The 27,779-nt window shown below is 37.0% G+C and overlaps 1 protein-coding gene across 1 annotated transcript in view; it reads left to right on the top strand.

Annotated features, from left to right (window-relative positions):
* The window catches only part of SLC26A7 (solute carrier family 26 member 7), a 115,549-nt gene that overhangs the window by 67,593 nt on the left and 20,177 nt on the right, over nucleotides 1–27,779 (top strand). The window contains exons 7-13 of the mRNA XM_032869060.1: nucleotides 1,145–1,292; nucleotides 3,350–3,463; nucleotides 16,589–16,666; nucleotides 17,668–17,763; nucleotides 22,186–22,292; nucleotides 23,382–23,448; nucleotides 27,215–27,352. Coding sequence (XP_032724951.1) covers nucleotides 1,145–1,292; nucleotides 3,350–3,463; nucleotides 16,589–16,666; nucleotides 17,668–17,763; nucleotides 22,186–22,292; nucleotides 23,382–23,448; nucleotides 27,215–27,352 — 748 coding nt within the window. The remainder of the gene's footprint in view (nucleotides 1–1,144; nucleotides 1,293–3,349; nucleotides 3,464–16,588; nucleotides 16,667–17,667; nucleotides 17,764–22,185; nucleotides 22,293–23,381; nucleotides 23,449–27,214; nucleotides 27,353–27,779) is intronic.

The following is a 27,779-nucleotide window of genomic DNA, read 5'->3' as shown; positions in this document are numbered from 1 at the left end:
GCCTATAATGTTACGTTATCAGTTTCTCTTGGGTGTAAACTAAAGGAAGTGGATAAAAGAAATCATGCCTCTCCCCCACCTGCTTTAATTCTCCTTTATTTTGAATGACCTTTCCACACCCATTCTCTGAAGGAATTATGGAAGGAGTGTGGCATTGAAAAGAGACAGTGAACCCCAACATTACCATTCACTTTGTGATTTAGGTACATTACCTAAACTTTCTTAAAATGTTTTCTCTGCTATAGAGTGCAGGAGTGGCACTCATGTGGGGTTGTGTGGACGATTAAATGAAACAGTTAATTGAGAGAGCTGAACATTCCACTTTCTTGCTAGTATTAAGTCAACATGATTTATCTTCCCTTTTTCTTCTACTTTGTCCCCAGAGGGATTTTGCGTTTGTTTTTGGAGGAGAAGTAAGTCCTCCAAAGCATCATCAGGGATAAATAAACAATGATCCCTTGGCTCAAGTAGTTTTCAAAAGACAAGGAGACACTGGCTGGGTATTAGTTGAAAGAAATATTTTAAACACTTCCTTAAAGCTGAGGAACTGGAAAAAACAAAACAAAACTGGGGAACTGTATTTTGCAATGGAGGGTACATGGAAACTTTACACACATTTTTCTTAACATATGTGATGCATAGTTAAATGTACTGTAAAAGGATTGAGTTAAAAACATAATTAAGATTATGAATTAAGATTATAATTAAGATTATGGCAAATTTAGGGACCAGCTTAAGAATTGTAGCTCAGAGTAAACCATTGTTTGCATAAAACACTGTAGTACTCAGGGCAGAAAGTATAGTCTTTAACGCCTGCCAATCACATATTTGGAAACTTTCGAATGAAAGAACACTCCAGATCTGCTTTTGTTCTGATACAGGACATTTTTGTTGAGACAGAGTTTCTGTAGTGTAACCTGGGCATAAATGCCTGTGGAGGCATGGAGCCCATCTCCATGGTGATCCTTATGATTTTGCTTTTCTGCTAAATAATATTGAGAACAAAGGGCTTCCAACCACAAGGCTCCTTGTTCACATGGGTGTTTCACTTCCTCTAGGCAAACTTCATAGTCATTACCACAGTTGAATTCAGTGTAAGTTGTTACAGAAATTACATGAAAATTGATGGTCTTTCTTTCCACAGAATCCCTCCACCTAGAGCTCCCCCCATGAATGTCCTCTCTGCAGTAATCACTGAAGCTTTTGGAGTGGCACTTGTCGGCTATGTGGCCTCCCTGGCTCTGGCTCAAGGATCTGCTAAAAAATACAAATATTCAGTTGATGACAACCAGGTGGAGTACGCCTCAGCCCCCCTCTACGGTGGTCGTGTCATGGTACTCCGGACTCCCAGACCCTGACAATGTTGAACTTATGAGAAATATAACTTTCCTGAGTGTATAGCAAGAATGGGTAGAACAAAACAGAAATCTCTAAATCATTCATAGAAAGCTGAAAATCTGGCCTCCACGGGTTGGTTTAAACTATAAAATTTTTCCCCCCTAGGGAGAAGGACATCTTGATGTCCTTTCTGGTGTTAGGATAGAATCTACAAATATTTATCATTGCATGCTGACTTTTAAAAATCATGGATTTCAAAGTAAAAATAACACTAATATTATTTGTGTTAGTAAAAAACTAAAGAGCGCAAGGGTTTATTTTAAGAATATCAAAGAATGAAAATTTTACTGATTTATTTCTGAAATGACTTCTGCTAGTTTCTTATTTCAATCCTTGTGGCCCTCCCTACATGCCTGCATAGGTCTGCGGAGGCAGCTGTGGGACAGTGGTTATGAATGTTCTATTACCTGTGTCTAAATCTCATTCTGATGCTATGTGTCCTTAATTGGCTGTGTGCTCCATTTTGTTATCTATGAAAAAACCCCACATTTATTCATTTAACAGATGTGTATTGAGCTGTGCCATGTGCTGAACACTGGTCTAGGAACAAGGGATGCAATGGTATACAACACAGACCATGTTGTTTCTTATCTCAGACCCTCCCAGTGGCTTCCCATCATATGCAAATGAAACGCCTCTTTTCCATGCCTTACAGAGCCCTACACCACCTGCCACCCTCTCTGTCCTCTCTGATCTCGTATCCCTTTTACACTCTGTTTTTGCCACACTTACTGCCTTGCTAATCATGTTTCTGGCTTAGGACATTTGTACTTGCTGCTCCCTTTGCCAGGAACTCTGTTCCTTCAGATATCTGCATGCCTCTTTTATTCAAAGTTTCCCTTCTCAGGGAGGCCTTCCTTGGTAAACTAAAATCCTAAACTCCAGATTTTTCCACTCCCTTCTCTGCTTTGTTTTTCATTATTAATCTTGTTTACTGTCAGCATTCACTCACTAGAGTGTAGCTGTCTGAGGGCAGGGATGTTTGTTTTGTTTACTGGCAGCAGCAGAAGCAGGAAAACATCCAGGTAACATTTGATGACTTGGACTGGGATATAACAGTGCAGGAGATGAGAGGAAGACAGATTCTGGATTGGATGTGGATACTATCTGGGAAAATGGGAAGAATCCAAAAACATCTCTAATGCTTTTGGTTTAAGTAATTGGAACTTGAGGTGGGGAAGAACGTGGGAGGACCAAGTTGGGGATGGTGGAGAGCAAGAGCCTGATTTGGTGAAGTTTGGGATACCTGCCAACAATCCAAATGGAGATGCTAGGTAGCAGGTTGGCCATATGAGTCTGAACTACAGACGAGTGGCCCTGGCTAGAGATGTAAATTTAAGAGTTGTCAATGTGTATTTGGGTAGCTAAGATCAGGGAGAGAAGTGGTCCAATTTGTGATTGGCTAGATGAGAAGGAACCATAAAGGACATGGAGAAGCAGTGGTCAGGGAGGTGGGAGGAAAACAGGAGGGTGTGAGGTCCTAGCAGGACCTAGAAGGAACCTTTAAGGAGGAAGAAGTGAGAAACTATCTCAAAGGCCACTTTTAGGCAAGGTAGATAGGAAATAACCACTGGAGTTATCATTATGGGGGCAATTGGTAGATGGCCTACTTCCCTAGAAGGTGGTTATGAGCATTAAATGCTTAGAACAGTTTCTGGCTTATTGTAAGCACTCAATAAAAGTTACATATATATATATAACTTTTATATATATATAAATAAAAGTTATATATATGTAACTTTTATTGAGTATATGTATATTTATATATATATTTACATATATATATATATATATACATACATATATATTTTTTTTTTAAATAATAGGTCACAACAAATAGGGAGAACTGAAATTGAATACAAACAAGCTTCATTCTTTGACAAGATGTCCCTGTGGTCTCCAAAAGTTGATAGTGATTAAGTAATATATTCTCTTACTATCAATCCTGTAGGAATTTTTGGCCCATGGCCTCAGCAATGTGATTCCTTCATTTTTCTTCTGCATACCAAGTGCTGCCGCCATGGGAAGGACTGCCGGCCTGTACAGCACAGGCGCGAAGACACAGGTAAGTTCATCTTTCAGAATGGACCAAAAAAACCTGCTGGTTACTCTCATTTTCGGAAAGAGGGAACATTGAGCTCCTCTCTAAAGTCCTGAAAATATTTTCACTCCTTCAACTTTTTTCTAACTAGTTTTGAGAAAGTCTGTCTCTTTGTTATGAATGATCCTTCCAGAAGCCCAGTGACTCAGGGAGCATAGAGAAATCCTACTGGTGGCAGCATTATTGTTGGCAACCTTTGAATAAAGCTCCCTCTAGTGGTGCTGCTGGTTTTGTGTTTTGCTAATCTAGCCATTCAATTTGAAAAATTTTCCTTCTTGTTCATTTCCTTTAAATAAAATGAAATCGATTATATGCAAAATCTGTCCTTGATGCTGAAATTTCTGTCTATAGAGATGTATAAGTATATAGACAAGTGGTAAGTCACGTGTGCACATTTTAGGTTAAAGAAACAATTATATATGTTTTAGGAACTTAATTCAACATTTGTTGAGAGCCTCGTCTATACCAGGTATTATGCTGGATGCTGGTAGGCAGACAGTGGTGATAATGAAGATGTTGTCTGGATGATGATGATGGTGGGAGTGTTGGTGAAAGCATATACTATGTCATGCTTTTTATATAAATGTGTATGTCATATGTATATGTAATGCTTTTTATATAAATGGACTCTTTTAAACTTTAGGCAATTCTGTGAAGGAGGTATAATTATTATCTTCAGTTTCCATATGAGAGAGCTGAGGAAAAGAGGGTTAAAATAACTTATCCAGGTCACAGAGCTCGTGAATGGCAGAGCTGGGATTTGAACCCAGATAGATCAACCTCAAACCTTGCACTTATAAGTAATTTTTCACATATGAAAATTTATGCAGATGTTACTATAAGAAATTAATATTAACAGCTAACCATCATTAAAGCAACTCCCATTTATTGCACTTATAAGTACTGTTTCACATACGAAAATTTATGCAGTTGTTACTATAAGAAATTAATATTAACAACTAACCATCATTGAAGCAATTGAATGAGAATTTAGAAAACATTTTATGTGATGACTCAAACATTTATTAGGGGTCTACTTTATATTAAGTCATTTGGGGGGGTTTTAGAAGAATGAATTTGAAAAAGATATGGCTCTTGACCTTGGGGGCAAGTGGCAAGAGAAAGATGGGTAAATGGAAATTAAAACATAGCACAAAAGTAACTCATAAAATTACTGATGAATATACCATGGAGCAGAAAGGAAGCAGCAATAAATTCAGAATGTATAATAATTTCAGAGATAATTGCCACAACTCATGAGCTGAGATGTGATGTCCTCATTCAACCTTGTTTTACATGACAGTTTGATTGGCTTTTACGCAACTAGTGACTTCAAGCCAAGGTTTATCGTGTGCGCCGGCATGAACACTTGCAAACTAGACTCTTAGGTGTCTGGGGGTTAAATTCGAATGTTTAATATGTAGTGTACTCAGTATCATCCCCGACTCTGAGGACCCATCTATTTATATAAAATTCTAGGATTTTATAGAAGTTTCTGCCTGGTTTCTCATGAGGGAGAAATATATTCCATTTCCTCTCCTTGAGTTCAGACTAGATAAATAAAGTAAATGGCTGAAGGCATGGATTCCGAGCCTGGGCTGTGTTCTGGCTCCACCATTAGTTACTGAGTGACTTAACACAACTAACTTGACCTTTCTAGCCTGACTGGACTTGGCTGGTAATGTATTTGCTATGGGGATTATATGAGTTAATATGTGCTTAGTTTGCCCAAAGCCTGAACACTAAATAAATACTCCTTCAATGTTAACAATGATCTTTGATTGCATTATTGTTATTGTTCAATATTTTTATTATAATAAAATCTTTCCAGAACCTTTTGTTTGACAATCCTGATTTGACTGCAATTCAGTAAGGCAGTTTCAATTCCAAGTTGCCCCTCCACCTTGCTGGGGGTGTGGAACAGGTTAGCCTCCTCTCCCATCACACGGACAAGAGGAGGTTGGAATGGAATCTGTGCGATGTCTTCCACCTCAGGGTATATCACACCTGGAGTTTCCTTAGGCGTTTACTACTTTTCCAATTACTCTTTTAGTAATAACAAAACTGTCTCATTAATCCTTGTAACTTTAAATATTGAATGTCTAAGGGGACAATAGATTGAGAAAACATAGTTATTTTTAAATCTCGGATGTCTTTTTTTCCTTTTAGTTGGACGTGCATTTGTTCGACTAAGAGGGTGGGGTTGGAGGGGCATCTTTCTCTGTTCTGTGGGCCATATGTTTGAATAATAGCAGCAACAGAACTTCTCTAACGATTTTTCAGAGTTATCTTCTGCATGGCATTTTATTCTAGACTTCAGAAGAAATGAAAGAAATCTAACAAAACACAAGTTCAGAGAAACAAAGCTTAGCAGGAGAGTATTTTCATGCTGTTCCGCTTGTTGGGATGGTCACTTATCTGTTCAACCCATTAAATTGCACAGGGAAGGAATCTGATTTAATGGGCATACCCAGACTGAGAATGCTTTCCCACTGAAGTTGTTTTAGATCTTCAGCACGTGGGTATAACGGATAACTGACATGACTTGAAGAAGGCACTTGGGAAAGCCAAGTCTGAAAAGTTTTGTTTTAAATAGGCTATCTGTGAAACCTGTTTTCTGTGTGACAAGACTTTACAAAACAACCTCTTAAATGGTTCTGTCTCTTTTGGGAACTAGAGTTATCCTCAGTAAATTAGTCTAGAAGACCTAAGAACTCTAACTTTCAGGATAATGACAACTAATTAAAGGAGCAGTGGGAACCATTTTCCACTGTTAATTATTTCACCAACAGACTCTTTTCTTATTTGGAAAAAATTATTGGTATTTCTGTAGAAAGTTATCATTTTCAAATGTAATGTAAATATGTTCTTGTTATTGCCTCCTAAAGCACTTAAAAGGCTTTGCATGGGTCTTGGAATTCACACCTTTATGGTATCTACCGGGTTCTGAGTGTTTCCTTCTACAGTCTCATCTTGGACTCCTTTCTTCCTCTTTCCCAGCTCTTGGGCCCAGGATCCTTCTTCCTTCGGGTGGGCCACAAGTGTCTGTGTCCTCTGCTGTGGCTGTCTCCCCTTCCCCTCTAAGATAACTCCTCCCATCCCTCAGATCCCACTGTTCCTTCTGGCACAGCTGTTCTCTACTGACATTAAACATTCATCAGTGTGATTTTATGATTGATGCCTGCCTTGACTGAGGCTCTTAGAGAACAGGATCCCTTCTGCTTTGGTCCACCACATCCTCAGTGTCTAGTCTAGGACTCAGCACATGGTAGGTGTTCAGTCACTATGTGTGATAAGAATGAATGAAATGAAAGTATCTGATTATGATAAAACTAGTGGTTTTTGCTGACATGAAAAGGGACAGGTGAAGCCATGCAGCTTTTATTGAGACTTAATACAGTATGTTTGAAGTTAGGAAAATCCCACTTGAAATCAGTCTTAGAATCACAGACTTTAACAAAGTGCTGTTCAGTAGAAACATAATAGGAGCCACATAGATACTTTAAATTTTTTTAGTTGTCACATTTTTAAAAAGCAGAAGAAGCTGTTAAAATTAATTTAATAATACATTTGATTTATCCAATAGTCAAAATATTATTTCAACAAAGAATCTAAGAATTGTCAATGATATATTTTACATTATTTTCTTTTTGTATTAAGTCTTTAAAATCTGGAGTGTATTTTACATTTCCAGGCTATTTTAATATGCGCCATCCACATCTCAAATGCCCAAGACCTACATGTGGTCGTATTAGTGCATTTAGGAACATTTTACATACAAGAGAGTTGGTAGTAAAGTGTTTCAGTGCTTTCGAAAATTAAATTAAAATGTTTGAATTCAAATAAGATACTAATCATTTAATACCAAGTGCCGTAGTCAGAGACCAACACATTTCTTCTTTTTTAACATCTTAATTTTATTTCTTTCAGTGTTCCAAGATTCATTGTTTATGCACCACACCCAGTGCTCCATGCAATACATGCCCTCCTTAATACCCACCACCAGGCTCACCCATCCCCCCACCCCCTCCATCTAAAACCCTCAGTTTGTTTCTCAGCGTCCACAGCCTCTCGTGCTTCATCTCCACCTCTGATTTCCCCCAGTTCACTTTTCCTTTCCTTCTCCTAACGTGCTCAATATTATTCCTTATGCTCCACAATAAGTGAAACCATATGATAATTGACTTTCCCTGCTTGACTTATTTCACTCAGCATAATCTCCTCCAGTCCTGTCCAGGTTGATACAAAAGTTGGGTATTCATCCTTTCTGATGGAGGCATAATACTCCATTGTATATATGGACCATATCTTCTTCATCCATTCAGCCACTGAAGAGTATCTTGGTTCTTTCCACAGTTTGGCGACTGTGGCCATTGCTGCTATGAACGCTGGGGTACATATGGCCCTTCTTTCCCTATGTATCTTTGGGGTAAATACCCAGTAGTGCAATTGCAAGGTCATAGTGTAGTTCTATTTTTAATTTTTTGAGGAATCTTCACACTGCTTTCCAAAGTGGCTGCACCAACTTTTGTTCCCACCAACAGTGTAAGAGGGTTTCCCTTTCTCCACATCCTCTCCAACACTTGTTGTTTACTATCTTGTTAATTTTGGCCATTCTAACTGGTGTAAGGTGGTATCTCAATGTGGTTTTGATTTGAATTTCCCTGATAATTAGTGATGATGAACATTTTTTCATGTGTCTGTAAGCCATTTGTGTATGTCGTCTTTGGAGAAGTGTCTGTTCATGTCTTCTGCCCCCTTTTTGACATGATTATCTGTTTTTTGAGTGTTGAGTTTGAAGAGTTCTTTATAGATCTTGGATATCAGCCCTTTGTCAGCCCTCTTTTTTCCACTGGATAATTTTTCCTACTTTGTCGAAGATTATTTGACCATAGAGTTGAGGGTCCATATATGGACATATTCTTTTCTTTTGGTCTATATGTCTGTTTTCGTGCCAGTACCATGCTGTTTTGGTGATCACAGTTTTGTAGTAAAGCTTGAAATCAGGCAACGTGATGCCCCCAGCTTTGTTTTTCTTTTTCAACATTTCCTTAGTGATTCGGGGTCTTTCCTGGTTCCATACAAATTTTAGTATTGTTTCATCCAGCACTTTGAAGAGTGCCAGTGGAATTTTGATCAGGATGGCATTGAAAGTATAGATTGCTCTGGGCAGTATAGATATTTAACATTGTTTTAACAATGTTTCTTTTAATAATGTTTTATTTTCTTACAATGTTTATTTTTTTTAAAAGATTTTATTTATTTATTTGACAGAGATCACAAGTAGGCAGAGAGGCAGGCAGAGAGAGAGGAGGAAGCAGGCTCCCTGAGGAGCAGAGAGCCGGATGCTGGGCTCGATCCCAGGACCCTGAGATCATGACCTGAGCTGAAGGCAGAGGCTTTAACCTACTGAGCCACCCAGGAACCCCCACAATGTTTATTCTTTTAACAATTTTTATCCTTCCCATCCATGAGCATGGCATGTTTTCCCATCTTTTTGTCTTCTTCAATTTCTTTCGTGAGTGTTCTGTAGTTCCTTGAGGATAGTTCCTTTACCTCTTTGGTTAGGTTTATTCCAAGGTATCTTACGGTTCTTGGTGCTATAATAAATGAAACTGATTCCCTAATTTCCCTTTCTATATTTTCATTGCTAGTGTATAAGAAAGCCACTGATTTCTGTGCATTGATTTTGTATCCTGCCACATTACTGAATTGCTCTATGAGTTCTAGTAGTTTGGGGGTGGAGTCTTTTGGGTTTTCAATATAAAGTATCATATCATCGGCAAAAAGAGAGAGTCCGACTTCTTAGCCAATTTGAATACCTTTTATTTCTTTTTGTTGTCTTATTGCTGTTGTTAGGATTTCTAGTACTATGTTGAACAACAGTGGCGAGAGTGGGCATCTTAGTCATGTTCCTCATCTCAATGGGAAGGCTGCCAGTTTTTCTCCACTGAGGATGATATTCACTGTGGGTTTTTCATAGATAGATTTTATGAGTTTGAGAAATGTTCTCTTTATCCCTATATTTTGAAGAGTTTTAATCAGAAACAGATGCTGTATTTTGTCAAATGCTTTTTTTGCATCAATTGAGAGGACCATGTAGTTCTTCTTTCTTCTTTTATTGATTTGTTCTATCACATTGATTGATTTGCGAATTTTGGAACCACCCTTGCATCCCAGGGATAAATCCTACCTGGTCATGGTGGATAATTGTTTTAATGTATCGTTGGATCCTATTAGCTAGGATCTTGTTGAGAATCTTGGCATCCATATTCATCTGGGATATTGGTCTGGAATTTTCCTTTTTGATGGGGTCTTTGCCTGGTTTGGGAATCAAGGTAATGCTGGCTTCATAGAAAGAGTCTGGAAGTTTTCCCTCTGTTTCTATTTTTTGAAATAACTTCAGGAGAACAGGTATTATTTCTTCTTTGAAAGTTTGGTAGAATTCCCCAGGGAATCCTTCAGGTCCTGGACTTTTGTTTTTTGGGAGTTTTTGATCCCTGCTTCAATCTTGTTACTAGATATTGGTCTATTCATGTTGTCAATTTCTTCCTGTTTCAGTTTTGGAAGTTTATAGGTTTCCAGGAATGTATCCATTTCTTCTAGGTTGCTTAACTTATTGGCATATAACTGTTGATAATAGTTTCTGATGATTGTTTCTATTTCCTTGGTGTTAATTGTGATATTCCCCCTTTCATTCATAATTTTATTAACTCGGGTCCTCTCTTTTCTTTTGAATTAGTTTGACCAGTGGTTTATTGATCTTATTGATTCTTTCAAAGAACCATCTTCTAGTTTCGTTGATGCGCTCTACTGTATCTCTAGTTTCTAACTCATTGATCTCTGCTCTAATCAATTATTTCCCTTCTTGTGTGTGGGGTTGGCTTAATTTGTTGTTGATTTTCCAGTTATTTAAGGTGTAAAGAGAGTTGGTGTATTCTGGATTTTTCATTTTTTTTTTAGTGAGGCTTGGTTGGCTCTGTATTTCCCCCTTAGGACCACCTTTGTCATATCCCATAGGTTTTGGACTGATGTGTCTTCATTCTCATTGGTTTCCATGAATTTTTTAAGTTCTTTGATTTCCTGGCTGATCCAAATATTCTTGAGCAGGATAGTCTTTAGCTTCCAAGTATTTGAATTCCTTCCAAACTCTTTCTTGTGGTTGAGTTCCAGTTTCAAAGCATTGTGGTCTGAGAATATGCAGGGAATAATCTCAATCTTTTGGTATCGGTTGAGCCCTGATTTGTGACCCAGTATGTGGTCTGTTTTGGAGAAAGTTCCATGTGCTCTCGAGAAGAATGAGTATTCTGTTGTTTTAGGGTAGAATGTTCTGTATGTATTTATTAGGTCCATCTGGTCTAATGTGTCTTTCAAGGCTCTTGTTTCTTGTTGATTTTCTGCTTAGATCATCTGTCTGTTGCTGAGAGTGGCATGTTCAGATCCCTTACAGTTAATGTATTCATATCAATATGACTCTTTATTTTGTTTAACAGTGGCTTATGTAGTTGGCTGCTCCCATGTTGGGGGCATAAAAATTTACAATTATTAGATCTTCTTGGTGGATAGACCCTTTAAGGATGATATAGTGTCCTTCCGTGTCTCTGACTACAGTCTTTAGCTTAAAATCTAATTTATCTGATATGAGAATTGCTACCCCAGCTTTCTTTTGAGGCCCATTTGCATGAAAGATGATTCTCCATCCCTTCACTGTCAGTCTGGATGTATCTTTAGATTCAAAATATGTCTCTTGTAGACAGCATAAGGACAGGTCCTATCATTTTATCCAGTCTGCAACCCTGTGCCTTTTTATGGGAGCATTTAGGCCATTCATGTTGAGAGTGATTATTGAAAGATAAGTTTTTATTGACATCATGTTGCCTGTGAAGTCCTTGTTTCTATACGTTGTCTCTGTACATTTCTGTTCTATGTCACTCTTGGGTTCTTTCTTCTTTTATAGAACCTCCCTTAGTATTTCTTGTAGTGCTGGCTTTGTGGTCACATAATCTTTTAGACCTTGCCGGTCTTGGAAGCTCTTTATCACTCCATCCATCCTGAATGTCAGCCTTGCTGGATAAAGTATTCTTGGCTGCATGTTCTTCTCATTTAGTGCCCTGAATATGCCTTGCCAGCCCTTCTGGCTTACCAGGTTTCTGTGGACAGGTCTGACATTATTCTGATGGTCCTTCCTCTATATGTAAGGAATCTCTTCCCCCTACCTGCCCTTAAGAAATCTTGTCTGAAATTATGATTCATGAATTTCACAATGAAGTGTCTGGATGTCTTTCTAGACTCATTGATTTGGACAGGGGGTGCCTTTTTGTCTCCAGGTCACTTGTTCCATTCCCCAGATTAGGGAAATTTTCATCCAGTATTTGTTCAACTATATCTTCTAGTCTTCTCTCTTTTTCCAACCCCTCTCTCAATAATTCTGACATTGGAATGTTTTATGGCATCATTTATTTCCCGAATTCTGTTTTCATGGCTTCTAAGTTGTTACAGGCCTCCTCCTGATCCTGCTTTTCTGTCAGTTTGTCTTCTAGTCTTCCTTATCTAATTCGGTCTTCTGCCTCAGTTACCCTAGCTGTTAGAGTATTTAGATTAGATTGGATTTCATTGATAGCATTTTTTACTTATGCCAGATCAGCTCTCACTTCCTCCCTTAGAGATTCTGTGCTGCCACTAATGGTCTTCTCCAACCTAGCCATTGCCATTGCCAATTTTTACCCTGAATTCCATTTCTAACATACTGTTTATGTCCATATCCAGTAGTCCTGTGACAGAAGTCGCAGTCTCTGAATTTTTCCTCTGTTGGGTGCTCTCCTCCTAGTTATTTTGGTGAGAGGTGATTGAGTGATGTATAGCTCTCCATGGATGATCTCCTGTCCCCACAGAGATCCAGAAGTGTTTAATCTTACATCTCAGGCTTATTTCATGTGTGTTCAGAGTGTTCTGGTAGATATTTAGCTTACTTCAGGGGACTGGTTGAAACAGGGTCTCCTACTTCTCTGCCATCTTGCCCTTCCTGCTCTCTTTTTTTTTTTTTTTTTTAAGATTTTATTTATTTATTTGAGAGAGAGAGCAAGCCAACAAGCAAGAGAGAGTGGGGTTGGGGAGGGACAGAGGGAGAGAAAATCTCAAGCAGACTCCCTGCTGAGGATGGATCCCACTAGTGGGGCTTGATCCCAGGACTCTGAGGCCATGACCCAAGCAGAAATCAAGAGTCCAGAAGCTTTGCAGAAATGTCTAACCGACTGACCAGCCAAGCACCCAAAAGGCTAATACATTTCTGTCCTCCACACATGAAACCCTTTTAACACTGATTGCCTTAAGATGTGACATGCTGAGCATGGATATGTAGGAATAAGAAAGTCTTGGTGCTGCCTAGGCATACAGCACAAAGCGGTGTTACAGGTCCTCCTTCCAGCCTTCCCTCTGAGGACTGGTCATCATGGGAGGGAGCACAGTATGGCCTGGCTTTCTCCCCTGTGTTTCCCCTTGCTTCCAGCAGAGTAGATACACTGGTGCTCTAAGGGCAGTTCAGGAGGCATAACTGAACCATGAAGTATGAGAGGCAGCATCTGCTGTAGGCGAAGCTTGGTCACAGTCGGAAACGACAGCTGGCATGTTTTTCTGCAACACTGATGTTGCCTCTAGGTTCCAATTTGCCAAACTATATTCTTTTATTCTTTCAAATTTGGCTTATTGCTTCCAACTTCTTTAAAGCTTTTAAAATCTAGCCTTAGTTACCCAGTATCCTCTCTCTCCTACTGCCCTTTCCCATCACTTTTGCCATTCCACCACTTTGCTGTCCATACAGTGAGCTCTTGACCAACTTTGCATTCTTTAACAACTATTTAGGAAGGAAATGGCTGGCATCTTACCCTTCCTTCAGCCATCTATATAGGTATGGGTAACATGAATGCCTGCAGTCATCTTTGTAAGCAACCTATAACATATACAATACATACAATAATGTAACAAGAAGAAAATATAGATTCCATTATCCTTTATGCAGAATTAACTCAATATGAGTAGTTAGATTTTAGAGCAAAAAAAAAAATTGTCTCTAGCCATTTAGTAAGTATGACATGGAAAGAGTTGAAGAAGTGTAAAATACCTAGATTGTTTGCTCTGTGCATCACTAGGGGTGAGAACACTTTTCGTTACTGGTTAACAACAGAGGTCAACCTGAAACTTATTAAGAAGAAGGCACTTCAGTGGCATTTGTTTTCTGAGGTTTGAAAAAAAGTTTCGGGGTGTGGGGGGTGTAGTGTGCTTGGGTGGTACAGTTGGTTAAGTGTCCAACTTGGTTTTGGCTTGGGTCCTGATCTCAGGTTCATGAGATGGAGCCCTGCATCATGGTCTGCACTTAGCAGAGAGTCTGCTTGAGATTCTCTTTCTTTCTCTCTCTCTCCCTGTGCATCACCCCTCATCCCCCACCACTCTCTCTCTCACTCTTTCTCAAATAAATAAATAAATCTTAAAAAAAAAAAAAGGAACAAGATTCTCTTTGGTTTTGGTTGCAACCTACCTTTAAAATGTTTCTCTTGGTAGATCAGAGATATATAAAAAGCAGCATTTCATATGCAGAGTAACAGATACTCAGAAACTGGGTAATACTTGAAAATATAGCTCAACTGTGTTATTCCAGAAACCTTAAGTTAGAGAAGTCTGTGATAGCACTGCAAATATCTGATCTCTGTTCAACCTCTTGTACGGTTGCTGAGTTGGCCATCTACGAATAATGACTTGGACTGCATGACCTCAAAGATTTTTTACAAATCTATACTTCAGCATCTGGGGGTCTTGATTGGGAGCACAATGAATGTCAGTATTTTAGGAGCTTTGAGGGCAGAAACTATTATATTATTGATTTCTATGCCCGAGGAGTAGATACACTGGGCAGAACTGATAAAATTTTCTTGTGCAATTACATACACTTATATTTTGAGCTAGGGTATCAACAGGGATGAGGCAAGTGCATTGAAGGAGTTAAGCAATTTGTTTATATGATCTATTTCATTAAATGACCTACCATCGAAGGTACCATAAATAATATTTTTTTCACCTTTGGAAATAACATCCATTTAGCTCTTGACTTATTTCGACAATGATTGAAATTGTAATTCAGTGAGTGCATAATTGTTGACGTACCTACAAAGCATCAGGTAAACTAAAGGTCAGTTAAATATTAGAGAAAAGCCCAAAGGTAGTTGTAATTTAGTGTTTTTAAATAAAATTATTTACTTTGATTGTAATTTCTATAACAGCTTCAGTGTATTATAAGATATTTAAGAACCTTAAAATACGTTTAGTTTTATGGATCCCAATTTGGCTCATAATCCATATGCCTTCTAGCTCCCAGGTTCTAAGACCTTGGACTAGTCACTTTGCCTCCTTGTGCCTCAAACCCTTCCAAAGGAGTTTACATTGTAGCTGTCCAAAGTTCATATCTACAACTAAGATTAAGAGTTTTATTTTCAAGTACGCTGTAAGTGTATTGAGTAAAGAGTCTCACAACAGGGGTGCAAGCCATTCATTATCTTTTGTCATGAAATAAATACGCCTTTGCATTCGGTACCCTTTTCTTTCCATAAACATACTTCACTTACTGAGCTATCTGCATAAGTCCTATGATCTGCTGCTCTCTGACACCGGCCTTTCTCTAGCCTACTGGAATGTCAGACATATTTTGTTGTTTAAAAATTCTTTAAAATAACCAGTTATTCCTAAAAGATCATTGTAATGGTTAGGTGTACTACGACTTGTTTTATGAGTGATTTTCGTTCCATAATGATTTGTTTCCCACAGAAGAATTATTTTTCCTCTTTATATGCTGGGGAGTGCTGGAGATGAGTTCCACTAAATATGAAATGAAACTGTGCCTACTTTCACTCAGCTTAATGGTTTTGAGTTTCATCCATACTGTTGCATATATTAGTAGTCTCTTCTTTTATTTTATTACTGAGTAATATTCTGTTGTGTGGATGTACCACAATTTGCTTATCTGTTCACCAAGGGATGGACATTTAAGTTATAGTTTTCAGTGTTTATGAATAAAGCTGATATAAATATTCACATATAGGTATTTGTATGGGCATGTGTTTTCATTTCTCTTAGGTAGTTCTGAGACACATGTGGGTGTATGCATTACTATATAAGAAACTGTTAAACTCCTTTCAAAGTGGTTGTACTATACTACATCCCCACCAGCAATGTCTGGCAGCTCTAGTTGCTTTGAGTCCATGTCAATCCTTAATATTGATTGATGGTTTATAATTTTATTTTTGATTTTAGCCATCCTACTAGATCCTGATTCTCTTGCTATCTCCTTAATGATATTCTGGGCATCTTTGTGGTCCTGTGAACCTCTTTTCTCTCATTAGGCTGACAATTTAGCTAAATGTTTTTACTAAGTCATGCACATTTGTTTATGTGGAATCAGGTTCTCCATCAAGTGGAGCATAGCTAGGAGTCAGGTGTTCTGAATTGCCTTTTGTCAGCAGGTTGAGTTGGTTGGAACCTGATACTAATGACTCTTCAGGATTAATAAAGTTAAGTCTACTTGATTGCAGAGACTGCTCCTATAATCCTGTATAACTGCTTCATACTAGAACCCTTTTTAACAAAGTACTCCAAAGAGTAAATGCTTCAGTGGAAATTTACCATCAACGGAGAAAAACCTTAAGCTGCATATTCAGTTATTATTCAAACAACTCGCTAGGAAATGGAGAGAGTCAAGCTGAACAACAACAGGCTAACGGACTTTTAATTGAAATGTCACTTTCACTATTAAACAAAAAAAGCCATTGCTATGATGTGTGATAAAAGTTGATGGTGTCCTATTTCTTTGTGTGGAATTGCTTTTCTCTCATCACTGACTTAATTTGATTGCAACACTTTGTCAGCTGTCATGTTTGGGTTCCCTCAGCTGCAAACTATAGATAATGGGAGTCTATGCAATTTAACAATCATGCTCCAACATTTGGTGTCTTATAATCAAGATGAACTAAGAATTTTATTTCCCCCCCATGACTTTGGAATAATAAAGCTCAAAGCTTTCTTCTTCATCTGTCCTGTTTTTTACAGGTGGCTTGTTTAATATCTTGCATTCTTGTCCTGATAGTCATCTACGTGGTAGGACCCTTGCTTTACTGGCTGCCCATGGTACAGTAGTACTTTTTCATTATCTACTTTTTAACTTTACTTTTAATGAAATCATTGTATATTAAAATGTCTTAGAAGAGTAGTCTCAATGGCCCTACATCTGAAAACCATGTGACAGAAGTAATGATTGAATGGGATGGGGGGTTGGACAGAGACCACATTTGATGGGGGAAAAATGGGAAGAGACCGTGGCTGTTTTCTGTTTCTTAGGCTTATGTGTTAAAACGGCATTGTGGAATTAGATTTATTCTGTGCTTGTTTGGAGGGCAGAACTGGGCAATCTCTGGTGTAAGGCACAGACTTTGGGAGAATTTTATCAGAACTCGGACTGTTAGAAAAATGTGTGTAGGGCAAGCGAGTAAGGAACAAAATACATCTTGCCACCCTTGATATCTTTATACAAAGTGACCCAGAGCACCACTGTGCCATTCATAAGTCTGGGGCACTGAAGTGACCTTAAGATCCTGGTCTTCAGAGAGCCAGAGATCATCTCATTCCTGTCTTAATTCTTCATTCATATAGTGAGTATCAATCATTTCCACAGCAGATCTTCTAATAATCAAGTTCACTTTTCAAGAGAGTTATAAATATCCACATGTGATACCAGATCATTGGTGCTGAAGGCAATTATAAAGAAATATGTAATATAAATATTTAATTTTTTTGCAACAAACTTCAAACGGCAGTGGCTAATTAAAGTTAAGAGGACATTTGGTTTTATAACATGCATCCTTATAATTCATTACTTTTCTTTTCTTTCTTTCTTATGTTTTACAATGGCATAAATTTTATACTGTGATTTTCTAGAATTGATATTATATTCCTAAAGTACAATAATAGGTTAGTTCTAAACAAAATGAATATTGCTTTAGTCTTCTAAATGGTGATTGCTTTTCTCTAGTAAGTACTTCAAAAACAAAGGCATAAAAATTCTTTGGTGTTTTTAAATTCAGATTAAAATCTTTATCTTATTTCTTCATCAACTTATTTCCTATTTGTAGTGTGTTCTTGCAAGTATTATTGTTGTGGGACTGAAGGGAATGCTAATACAGTTTCGAGACTTAAAAAAATATTGGAATGTGGATAAAATTGATTGGGTAAGTAGAAATTTGACCTAAAATTTCCTTCTTTGGCTTTAACATGCATTGCAAAATCAACTGTAATATTTTTATTTGCAGAAAATGGTTTTGGCCATTTGAAACTTGTACACTTCATAAGCTACCATTTATTTTCTAAGTTCTTAATAAAGTCATTAAAATATGGAAAGTAAACTATTTTTGTAAATATATAGACTATAAAATAGAAAATATTCATTTATTTGAGGTATATAAAAACAGAAATGGAATTTTGTCAAATTTTGATTGAAGTGTTGTTTGAGAACTTTTAATGAAATCCTAACTAACTTGAATTAGGGATTCTCAGTTTCCATTTTGAATTGATTCTGGAAATGAAGCTCATCAAGGAAGCACACACTAATAGAACACATATGAAAAACTATCATTAATTGCTAAGAAATGTGTTGCATTAATATAGGTTGAACATCTTAACAGTGACCATATTCCTTCTAAATATAGTCTCATGAACTTAGTTTTAAAGGGCTTACATTGGGAGGAGCGTTATGTTAATAGGATGTTGCCAGCAAGAGATTAAATATTACTGATCAATGATCAAGTGTGGCTTTTACTAACAGAAATGTTTAACATACATATTCTAGAGAAATGTATCTATGCAGGAACATACAAAATACTTTACGTTTCCAATATAGGTGAAGTATTTCATAAGTACCCTTTATTTAGCTCTATCATGGCATTCACCATATTGAAATGCAGTTGTCTATATATTTCCCCTCCTTTAGATTCTTTGCTCAGAGAGACTTTGGGGGGATTATTTGGGCTGGTGCCTATTTTCATAATATATCTCCCAAGGCTCAGTATTACTCTACCAAAGTACAAGGCTGGGTGCCATGGGGAATTCAGAGATAAATAAAGAACTATTTGTCTCCTCCAGACGCTTATATTCACTTATATATATTCCAGAATATTTGTGTAGAAGCAGACATAGAAACATCAACTTACTATGCAAAGCATGATACAATATGACCTGGAAGCAAAAGTACAAGTTTAGTGCTGGGGGGAAAAATGGAGGCTGGAGCATTTAATTTGGACTGGTCCAAATGAAAGAGTCTGAAAGCTGAAATGTGAACTGAGACTTGAAGGAACAGTATTTGATAGGCAGGCCAAAGGATTAAAATTAGCCAGACTCATGGAGGATCATGACTTTTTAAAGGTGATATGTTTGAGATAGCACATGGATATAGAGAAATTAGAGGATGCAGACTTACTGAACAAGCTATTTGATAACCCTCTGATAAAGGTATTTCTAAGGAATGCATTAATTACATAAGAGGGAGCACATTACCATATTGGAAGGGGAGTGATGTCAGGGAAGGCTTTTTCCAGGAAATGATGGGTAGAACATCTAGTGTGAGGGTGGGAGTAGTGACAGATGGGGTTGCAAAACTTAAGAATGAGTTGGACTTGGAAAGGCTGCTAATGTTGTGCAAAGAAGACTAGACTTCATTCTGAGGGCAGTGAGACATCATCAAAAGGTGATGAGTCTCAAATGCTTTCCCACAGGACTTTTTAGACCTGGTGCTATCTGCAGGTATTGAGGGATAAGACAGAGAAATCGCAAGTTAACATGATTTTTTTTTTTTTGTATTTTATGTGAATTAGTTTTTCTGCATGGATGTTCAGTGAAGTTCTTTCTTGCCATGATGTTTGGTAATATTATCAGAATATTTCTTGTGGTTGAACACCCAGCATCAAGTTTCTATGAGAGTGATGTGTCCTTTTGATCTCAGAATTAAGGATTATATACAAGGTTGAAGTGGACAGGTGTTTTTTAGTTGCTAAGGGATTTAACAGTGAGAAGCCATTGATGATTGGGGTACAACCTGGGCATTGCATTTATAGTGAGACTATTGCACAGACTTTTTTGGATATAGATGATATTACCCAGTAGACAGAATATGTCCAGATTACTCAATAGATACCTAAAATATCATGGAAGTGAAGTTACCAAAGATGTGTATATATGTAAAATAATTTGAAGGTTGAAAGTTTAAGAAAATCATGTAAGGAGTCCTCACATGAAAAGTCAGAAATTTTTATTACTTTAAATTGTTTAGAGTTGAATAACGATTCCACTTTGAGCTGTAGATCAAAACCCTCTCTGAGGTAATGAGGAAAGAGGAATCCAAAATGGAGACCATGGGCTCTGAGCTGAGTTTGAGTAACTGAACAGTGGGAATAGAATTCACATCTACAGAAATATAATAATGTCTATCAATCACCAGAACAGATCAAGAAGAGGTGAAGTGATTGAGTAGCTGCTCAAATGTATAAGGGTTTATGTGTTTATGTGTTTCCTACTTGAGGTCCGCTTTGGAGTTAGCTTGTGTTTAGGGGCTGTGAGTGCTAATAGAGGAGGGATCAAGTGGGAACACATAATGAAAAAAATAGGAGGCTGGGAGTTAACTAATCCCTTATAGCTGTGACAACAAACATTTGGATCTTTAATAGATATTGTTACAGAATAGTGATGGGACTTATGCTAAAAAATGGAACTGTATACTGGCTATGTTGTTAATTTACATTTGGTATTTTTTTCAAAGCTATAAATGTAGCCCCAGGAAATAACTAAGCATTGTGAACCCAACTTACAATAGATGATATTGTGGGAGAGTAAATATGCTTTAAAAATAGAACCAGATGGTACCAAAATTTTTGGTTGCTCTGATGAATCATGGCCTCTGGGCTCTGTGGTTTTTTTAAATGGTAGGAACCAGGATCCTCAGTTCCCTATGCTATATTGAATCATGGAGGTTGGCCATGAGGAATTGGACTTATAAAGCTTTCGGGTAAAATCTTATTCTGCCACACCCAGGCGGGTCCAGTAGGCATTAAGGGATGAGTAAGAAACAAAGCAATCATGGCAAGTTGAAGTAATGATCAAAAACTTGCAGCCTTATTTTGTATGTGATGAAGCATAATGTAATTCATTTGGGGGGAAAATTACACTGTATACATATAAAAGACTCAAATGATTGTCTTTTTGCCTGAATAGAGGAAAAACATCTCAATGTCTAACCTATGAGATGACAGGCTGAGGATGATGTCATAATAAGTCCTAACTTAGCATTACATTTCTTGGTGATGGATCTGAACATGAGAAAACTCAAAACATATTTTCTCTTTTTACTTCAGAATGTTTGTTTCTTCTATATCAAAAAGAATTTTATACATAAAAATCCCTCCATTTGCTTTCAAGGGCTTGGCTTTTCTAAATAGCCCATCACAAGAACCACTCAAGCTCCATTTAGTTAAATAATACAAAGGAGAAGCATTTTGAGTAAAAAATGCTATTTAGAAACATTCGCTTCAAACTTGTCTCACCCCGCCCCACAAAAATCTGTGCTATCTTCAGATTATAGAGAAGTTTCTAACTTTTTCATTTGCATATGAAATTGAATTAGGTTGTTGAAGATGTTTTAAAGTTCTAATGTAGCCATCTGGACAGAAAGAAATTAACTTTAGAATTGTATGCATAGGTAAAAGTGATGCAAATAATTTAGGGAAAAGAGAGAGCTTAAACATTTTGTTAGTCTACTATTTAATGAATGCAGGATATTGTGTTTAGGAAATATAACCTCCTGGATTTCACAAATTATTTTGCTTTTAAAGTTTTTTTTTTTTTGCCAACAATAAACTTAGAAATGTCAACTATAATACAATATTTTGTGATAGATTGTCATTTCAGGAGGTAGACAAAACAGTAATAATGTTGAATAATGTTGGAATCCCAACTAAAGGAGAAAAATAATTTTCTTGCCATCTTTTGAAATATGCCCAAGGCCTAAATTGGCCCAGAATTTTCAGCTTTCACAATGTCATAAGAAGTCGCCCCTTGCAAATAAAATTATAACAATCTTTATAGTGGCTGATCTAAAAGTGTCATTGGTAGTGTTAGATTTAATCATTTTAACTGTTAGGCTTTGAGGGTCTTACGTAGTAATAAACTACATTAGTTCTTTGTATAACAATCTTAGAACACAGGCATTGTGGGGAATGACCAAAAATCTGCTAACAATTGTTTGTAATATTACATTAAATGAGAAAATAGTGGGAAATTATGGCATGCTTTTGAACCATACACATCAACCAAATATTTACAGATCTGAAAGGAAGTGTTGTTGGGGATTGAACTAGTAGGGGCTGGCAGTTTCTAGAAATGAAAGAATGTGTTTTTTCCCCACTTTTGCTGCTGGGAGTCTGATGGGACCAGGATTTGTCTCTCTGTCCCAGGCTTCTGTTTACCCCTTTTTAAATAATATATTCTTCCTGAGAGATTTGGTCACAGGAATGTTGTAGAATAAGATTGTGAGGAATTTAGCGATCATGAGAAAGATGAGAAATTACTAAAGGGTTTGTATCTCCTATTTCCTCCTTCTCTTTCAGGGCATCTGGGTCAGTACATATGTATTTACAATATGCTTTGCTGCCAACGTGGGGCTGCTGTTTGGTGTGGTCTGTACCATAGCTATCGTTATCGGTCGCTTCCCAAGGTAAGATCTTACTTAAATGCTGTCTATTTTGACACAGCAGCAAAGTCAACGATATTGCCAGTTACTTTTATTACTGTGGAATATTGATTGCTATGCTCATGTTTTAGTTGGTATCAGAGAATTAGAGATGAAAGGAAAAGATTTCTCTACATACAATATATAACAATTTTGGTCTTAATGAAGAGACTTATCTTGTCCACACTATAAAGTAAAACATAAAATCTATCAAAGTAAATAAGTTAACCCATACCCATACACTGTGCCGCAGAGCTGTTTTTTTTTTTTAATCAAGTGAAGGTGATATATTATGCAGTGACTACATAAAATTTAATCATTTAGAAAATTGAATAACTTCAGTAAATTTTTCAGAAGCCAGATTTATATATATATATATAATATACATAAATATATATATAATATACATAATCATTTATTGAAGAACTAGATAATTTATTAAAGATAAGTTAGATAACTTATTGAAGAGCTCTAGATAATTTATTGAAGATTTCTACTGAACATCTGTAAACCATTCCCCTATTTTGGTCAGTTATTTTTCTACTTTGAGTGTTCATCACCTGATAATGCTTCTACTCATTTCTCATCCTTCCCTTGAAATTCTTTGTGAAATAATATACTTCAAAAACATTTTAAGTTTTACCTCTATAGATTCTATAAAGAGATTTCTGTAGAAATCTGCGTAAATTCATTAGTATCTGGTCCTATCTTGCCACTGATTCCCTCTTTACTTCTTTTTCCCCTAAAACAAGATTTTCCCAAACACTATCCACTCTCTTATTACGCTTTTGGTCAATCTACCTCTTGTGGCTTGGACATATGGGGTTCTGGGCACCCAGATGAGGTAAATTATATTGGTTAATTTCTACCTAGATGTCTCCAGTGTTACTCTCTATTCCTGAGGATCCCAGAGAAATATAGATTTACCAATGTTTTATGAACAAATGGGATGTAGGATTTTAACCATTACAGATAAGTTCTATTTGTTAAAATAAAATGACATCCTTTTTACATTTTCATTGCTAATGTAGTGATTCAGAAATGCCATTTTATTTTTATCTGACTGAATTCTAGGGCAAAGACTCTGAGTATAAAAAACATGAAAGAAATGGAATTGAAAGTGAAGACAGAAATGGATGGTGTAAGTTTCTTTTTCTTTTCCTTTGTGTAATTATTAAAAATTTCTGTAGTTCAGATAGTTTTAAGGTATCATAAGTAGATAATGGATTTTAAGTAGATGATGATTTTAAATTCATGATAATTTTATTTTTTATTGGCATGAACTTTCCATGGTATCTGTGACCACCATACACGTGGCAGTTGACATGCAAAAAATCAACAGAACAACAACAAAAAATCTTGTGTTAGCATTCCACTGAGATGATAGTCATAGAACTACAGTTCACAGTGGAATCTTTGTCCAGATTAGTTCAGACATTTGAAACGTCTTCCATTTGCTAAGTTGCATAAAATAGTCAAACTAGACAAATAGTCTATTCTGAATTAAATCATGGAAGAAGATAGGGAATAAAGAAGAGAATAAAGCAAGGTTGGATCATGGTTTATTTTTTTAAAACACAATTAGATTGCAGTACTAGCAGAGGGTAATTAAGTCCAATGGTTATGGAATGCTAATAGAATTGGTTTCTTGTGCAGTGGACATCTTTTTTAAGGAAACAGCTTATGGAAATAGTCTTGCCTGTGCATGTTTGAGCAGGCCAATTGTGTTTGAGTTCTATTCTTATATAACTTATATGTTCTGAAGGATGGCCAAAACAAGTTTAAGGTGAGGGGAAGATGTTGACTTAAATATTTTGCCAATTTAAAAAAATTGTCTGCACTTTGAACCTGCTTTGTAAATGTTTGACTAACTGTTGTCCCCGCCCCCCTCCCCAACCTCTATTTATCTTATTTACTTGTTTCGGTACCTCATGATTGCCTTCAGAACAAAGAGAACAGGCATTCCACCAGAAGGACCTATTGTCAGGGTATTTCTGAGTAGACTGGAAGTAGGAAGTAGCACCAGGAGTCCTTCTGTGACATGCAGGGAAATGGCACACATGTTTACACATGAACATGCACATGTGTGGTGTGTGTGTGTGTGTAAATTGAAGAATAATTAGCGTATACTATTGTATTAGATTCAGGTATATAACATAGCGATTCAGTATTTATATACATTATGGCTTGTGTTTTTAATAAGTGTGAAAAAGTTTTCTTCATAGAGAGCTATTAGAGTCCAGAGCCCTAAGAGTGTCCCAGGCTCAAGTTTTCCACCAGTGATGCCTTTCTTTTCTTTCTTTAAATTTTCCATGAGAATTTAGTGCTCACACAAAGTCCTAGACTGGCTCTTGGGCCCGTAGAAGCCTCTGTGTATCCACTCTACACTCTACTCTGTGTATCCTTCTCTATGGCTATACACATTACCCTTGACATTTGTAGCTTGGAAATAGAATTCCAGTTTGACCATTTTTCAGCTTAAAGATTATGCAGAAGAATAAGTTCTGTCTAATCTGTTCCTTCTTTCCAGGTTAAACATATGGGCAAATGAATGAGAGGATTTGTAGGAAGATAAAAATGCCAAAATTCACACATCTTTAAACATTGGTTCCAGTATAGTCACATACCTGAATAATAACTGTGTCATATGGAAATGTTAGTTTTCTTGGAATATTATCTTCACTAATTATTTAATATTTTGTATTAAAAATAAGAGGGAAAGAAAGCTCAGAGCAAAATTTGTTTTTATTTAATTGTATTATGTTAGTCACCATAAAATACATCATTAGCTTTTGATGCAGTGTTCCAAGATTCATTGTTTATGTACAACACCCAGTGCTCCATGTAATACGTGCCCACCTTAATACCGACCACCAGGCTCACCCATCCCCCCCCAAACCCTCAGTTTGTTTCTCAGAGTCCACAGTCCTTCATGGTTCATCTCCCCCTCCTATTTCCCCCAATTCACTTTTCCTTTCCTTCTCCTAATGTCCTCCATGTTATTCCTTACGTTGCACAAGTAAGTGAAACCATATGATAATTGACTTTCTCAGAGTGAGATTTGAACATGAGCTGTTTAGGTGGAGTTTTTAGCCAACTTCAAGCATGGCAATGGTCCACCACTCCCTTCCTCTGTTCATGCTCTCCCACCTCTTCATATGAAACAAATGTCCTTGACTTGGGGGAGACCTCTTTTGGAGTGAACTCAACCCCATTTAGAATTTATTTTCTAACACAATTTGAATCTTTATTCCTAAGCAAATACCTGTTTTTAAAAAAGTTAACTTAAAGCAGCATATTGGCCCAATCATGTGGTATGATTGGTGGGTTGATCTTCAATGTGGGGCTTTTTTTTTTCCCAAAGATTTTATTTATTTGACAGAGAGAAAGAGAAGGAGTGAATAAGCAGGGGGGAGCACCAGAGGTAGGGGGAAAAGCAGGCTCTCTGTTGAATGGGGAGCCCAATGCTGGTCTTGATCCCAGGCCCCTGGGATCATGACCTGAGCCAAAGGCAGACACTTAGCCAACTGAGCCACCCAGGTGTTCCTGATACGGGGGCTTCGTGATAACTGAGTATTACAAGCCCGGGAATTATTTTATTTTTGGTTTGTAAGAGATTTACTCTTTTTAAGAAAGGTTTTTTTTTTTTTTAAATTCCAGTGAGTTAACGCACAATATTATATTAGTTTCAGGTCTACAATATAGTGATTCACCCCTTCCAACATCATCTGGTGCTCATCACAGGTGCCCTCCTTAATCTCAGTCACCTATTTAACCCAACCCCTTATCCTCCTCCCCTCTGGTAGCCATTGGTTTCTTCTCTATAATTAATAGTCTGCTTCTTGATTTGTCTTTCTCTGTAAGAGGTTTACTCTTGATTGAAAGTTAATCTGATAATGTAAGGTTTTTGCTTTCTGGAATAGTTTATTTGTAGCAAATCTCACTTTCTAGAGTTTAATCAGTTGTGTAGCCATAGAAATGTTTTAAGACTATGTGGTTTAAAAATGTACCTACTTAGAAGATGAGGAAGCTGAAGAGTAACACCTAATATTTTCTTTATTTCTCTGACTGTATGCTTCTCTATTCCCTGGGTTTCCCCTTTATGCACGTACTAAAGCCTGAAGGAGTATCTCTTTATTTAATTGGTAAGGAGTTATTTCATAGAACTTAACCTGCTTCTTGATTTCTAGGTCAGACACCTGCCCCAAAGATCATGGAGAGCATGATTTCAGGTGCATACAACCAGTTGGTGCCAGGAAGACCTAGGCGGTGACCAAAGCAGGCACATTTTGTTTGGAAGCTTTTTATCCTCCTTTCCTGCATCTCTTACTTGCATCCTGGCAGTCTGGTGTAACCCAGGCCTGCCCCAAGTGAAACCAAATTCCCCATACTTCCTCTTGGTTTCTTTCTTCTAGTTAGGACTATTGAAGCTTGTAAGGTTATAACTCCAGCCAAAAGAAAGCTATGTCTTTATGAGGTAAATGACTGAGAGTTAATCCTTTAGGACAGATTTTCATTAAAAAAACCTGATGGTCAGGTGAATGGAATTTTGATTTCTAGATTATATGGAAGAGGTACTTTTGGGAAGACAGGGTTTCCTGACACTCTTTGGATATCCTAGGGTGTTGTTTTCCTCAAATCAATAGGAATAAGGGCCATTTTCTGAAAAGATCCAGGATCATCTCATAGTTATTAATGCTTTTTAGTAAAGAGGAAGTACATGTTTTTCCTAAGAAGCATGATAATATACTAATTTCTCTAAATAAGTTATAATAATGACAACCTTGGCTAAGAAATTGCTTCCATCATTGAGTGATATTTGGATTTATAAGATTTAGATTCTTTGGATAGAGTTATCCTCTTATTTCATTCAGAATTCTGAATTTATTCCTGTTCTCCTCCAAAAGGAAACCCTGCAGCAGGTGAAAATTGTCTCAATAAACAACCCTCTTGTTTTCCTGAATGCAAAGAAGTTTCATACTGATATAATGACCATAATCCAAAAAGAAAATGTGAGCAACCAGCTACTGGATGATGTCAGCAAGGTAGGATCAGCTAGCTCATGATTACAATAATGTACTACAAATAACCTTATATCATGATACTAAGACATGAATCATGAAATATAACACATTATAAGAGTGCTTGGAGACCTCTCCCTCAGCAAAGCCTTCTGTTGTATTAAACTTTTCATTTGGTTCTTGTAGTTAGTTTTTAGGTAATTACTCTCATTCATCCACTCATTCCTTCCCTCAGCATATATCTAGTGGACATGTATACTAGTTACTATAGCCCTGAGAAGAATGAATAAACAAATTACTTACCCTAAAGGATATTTTTACCAAGAGAAAGAAGAGTCAGATCCAAATCTTAAAGAGATAGAATATGATAAATGACTTCAGCGATGGGTTAACTGTTGCCATATTATTTAATATATAATATGGCATTATATATTATAAAATATATAATATC

This window comes from Lontra canadensis, unplaced genomic scaffold, assembly GCF_010015895.1.
Source record: "Lontra canadensis isolate GAN:19392208 unplaced genomic scaffold, GSC_riverotter_1.0 scaffold37, whole genome shotgun sequence".
Taxonomy (NCBI): domain Eukaryota; kingdom Metazoa; phylum Chordata; class Mammalia; order Carnivora; family Mustelidae; genus Lontra; species Lontra canadensis.
This window is presented reverse-complemented; position numbering and strand designations above follow the sequence as displayed.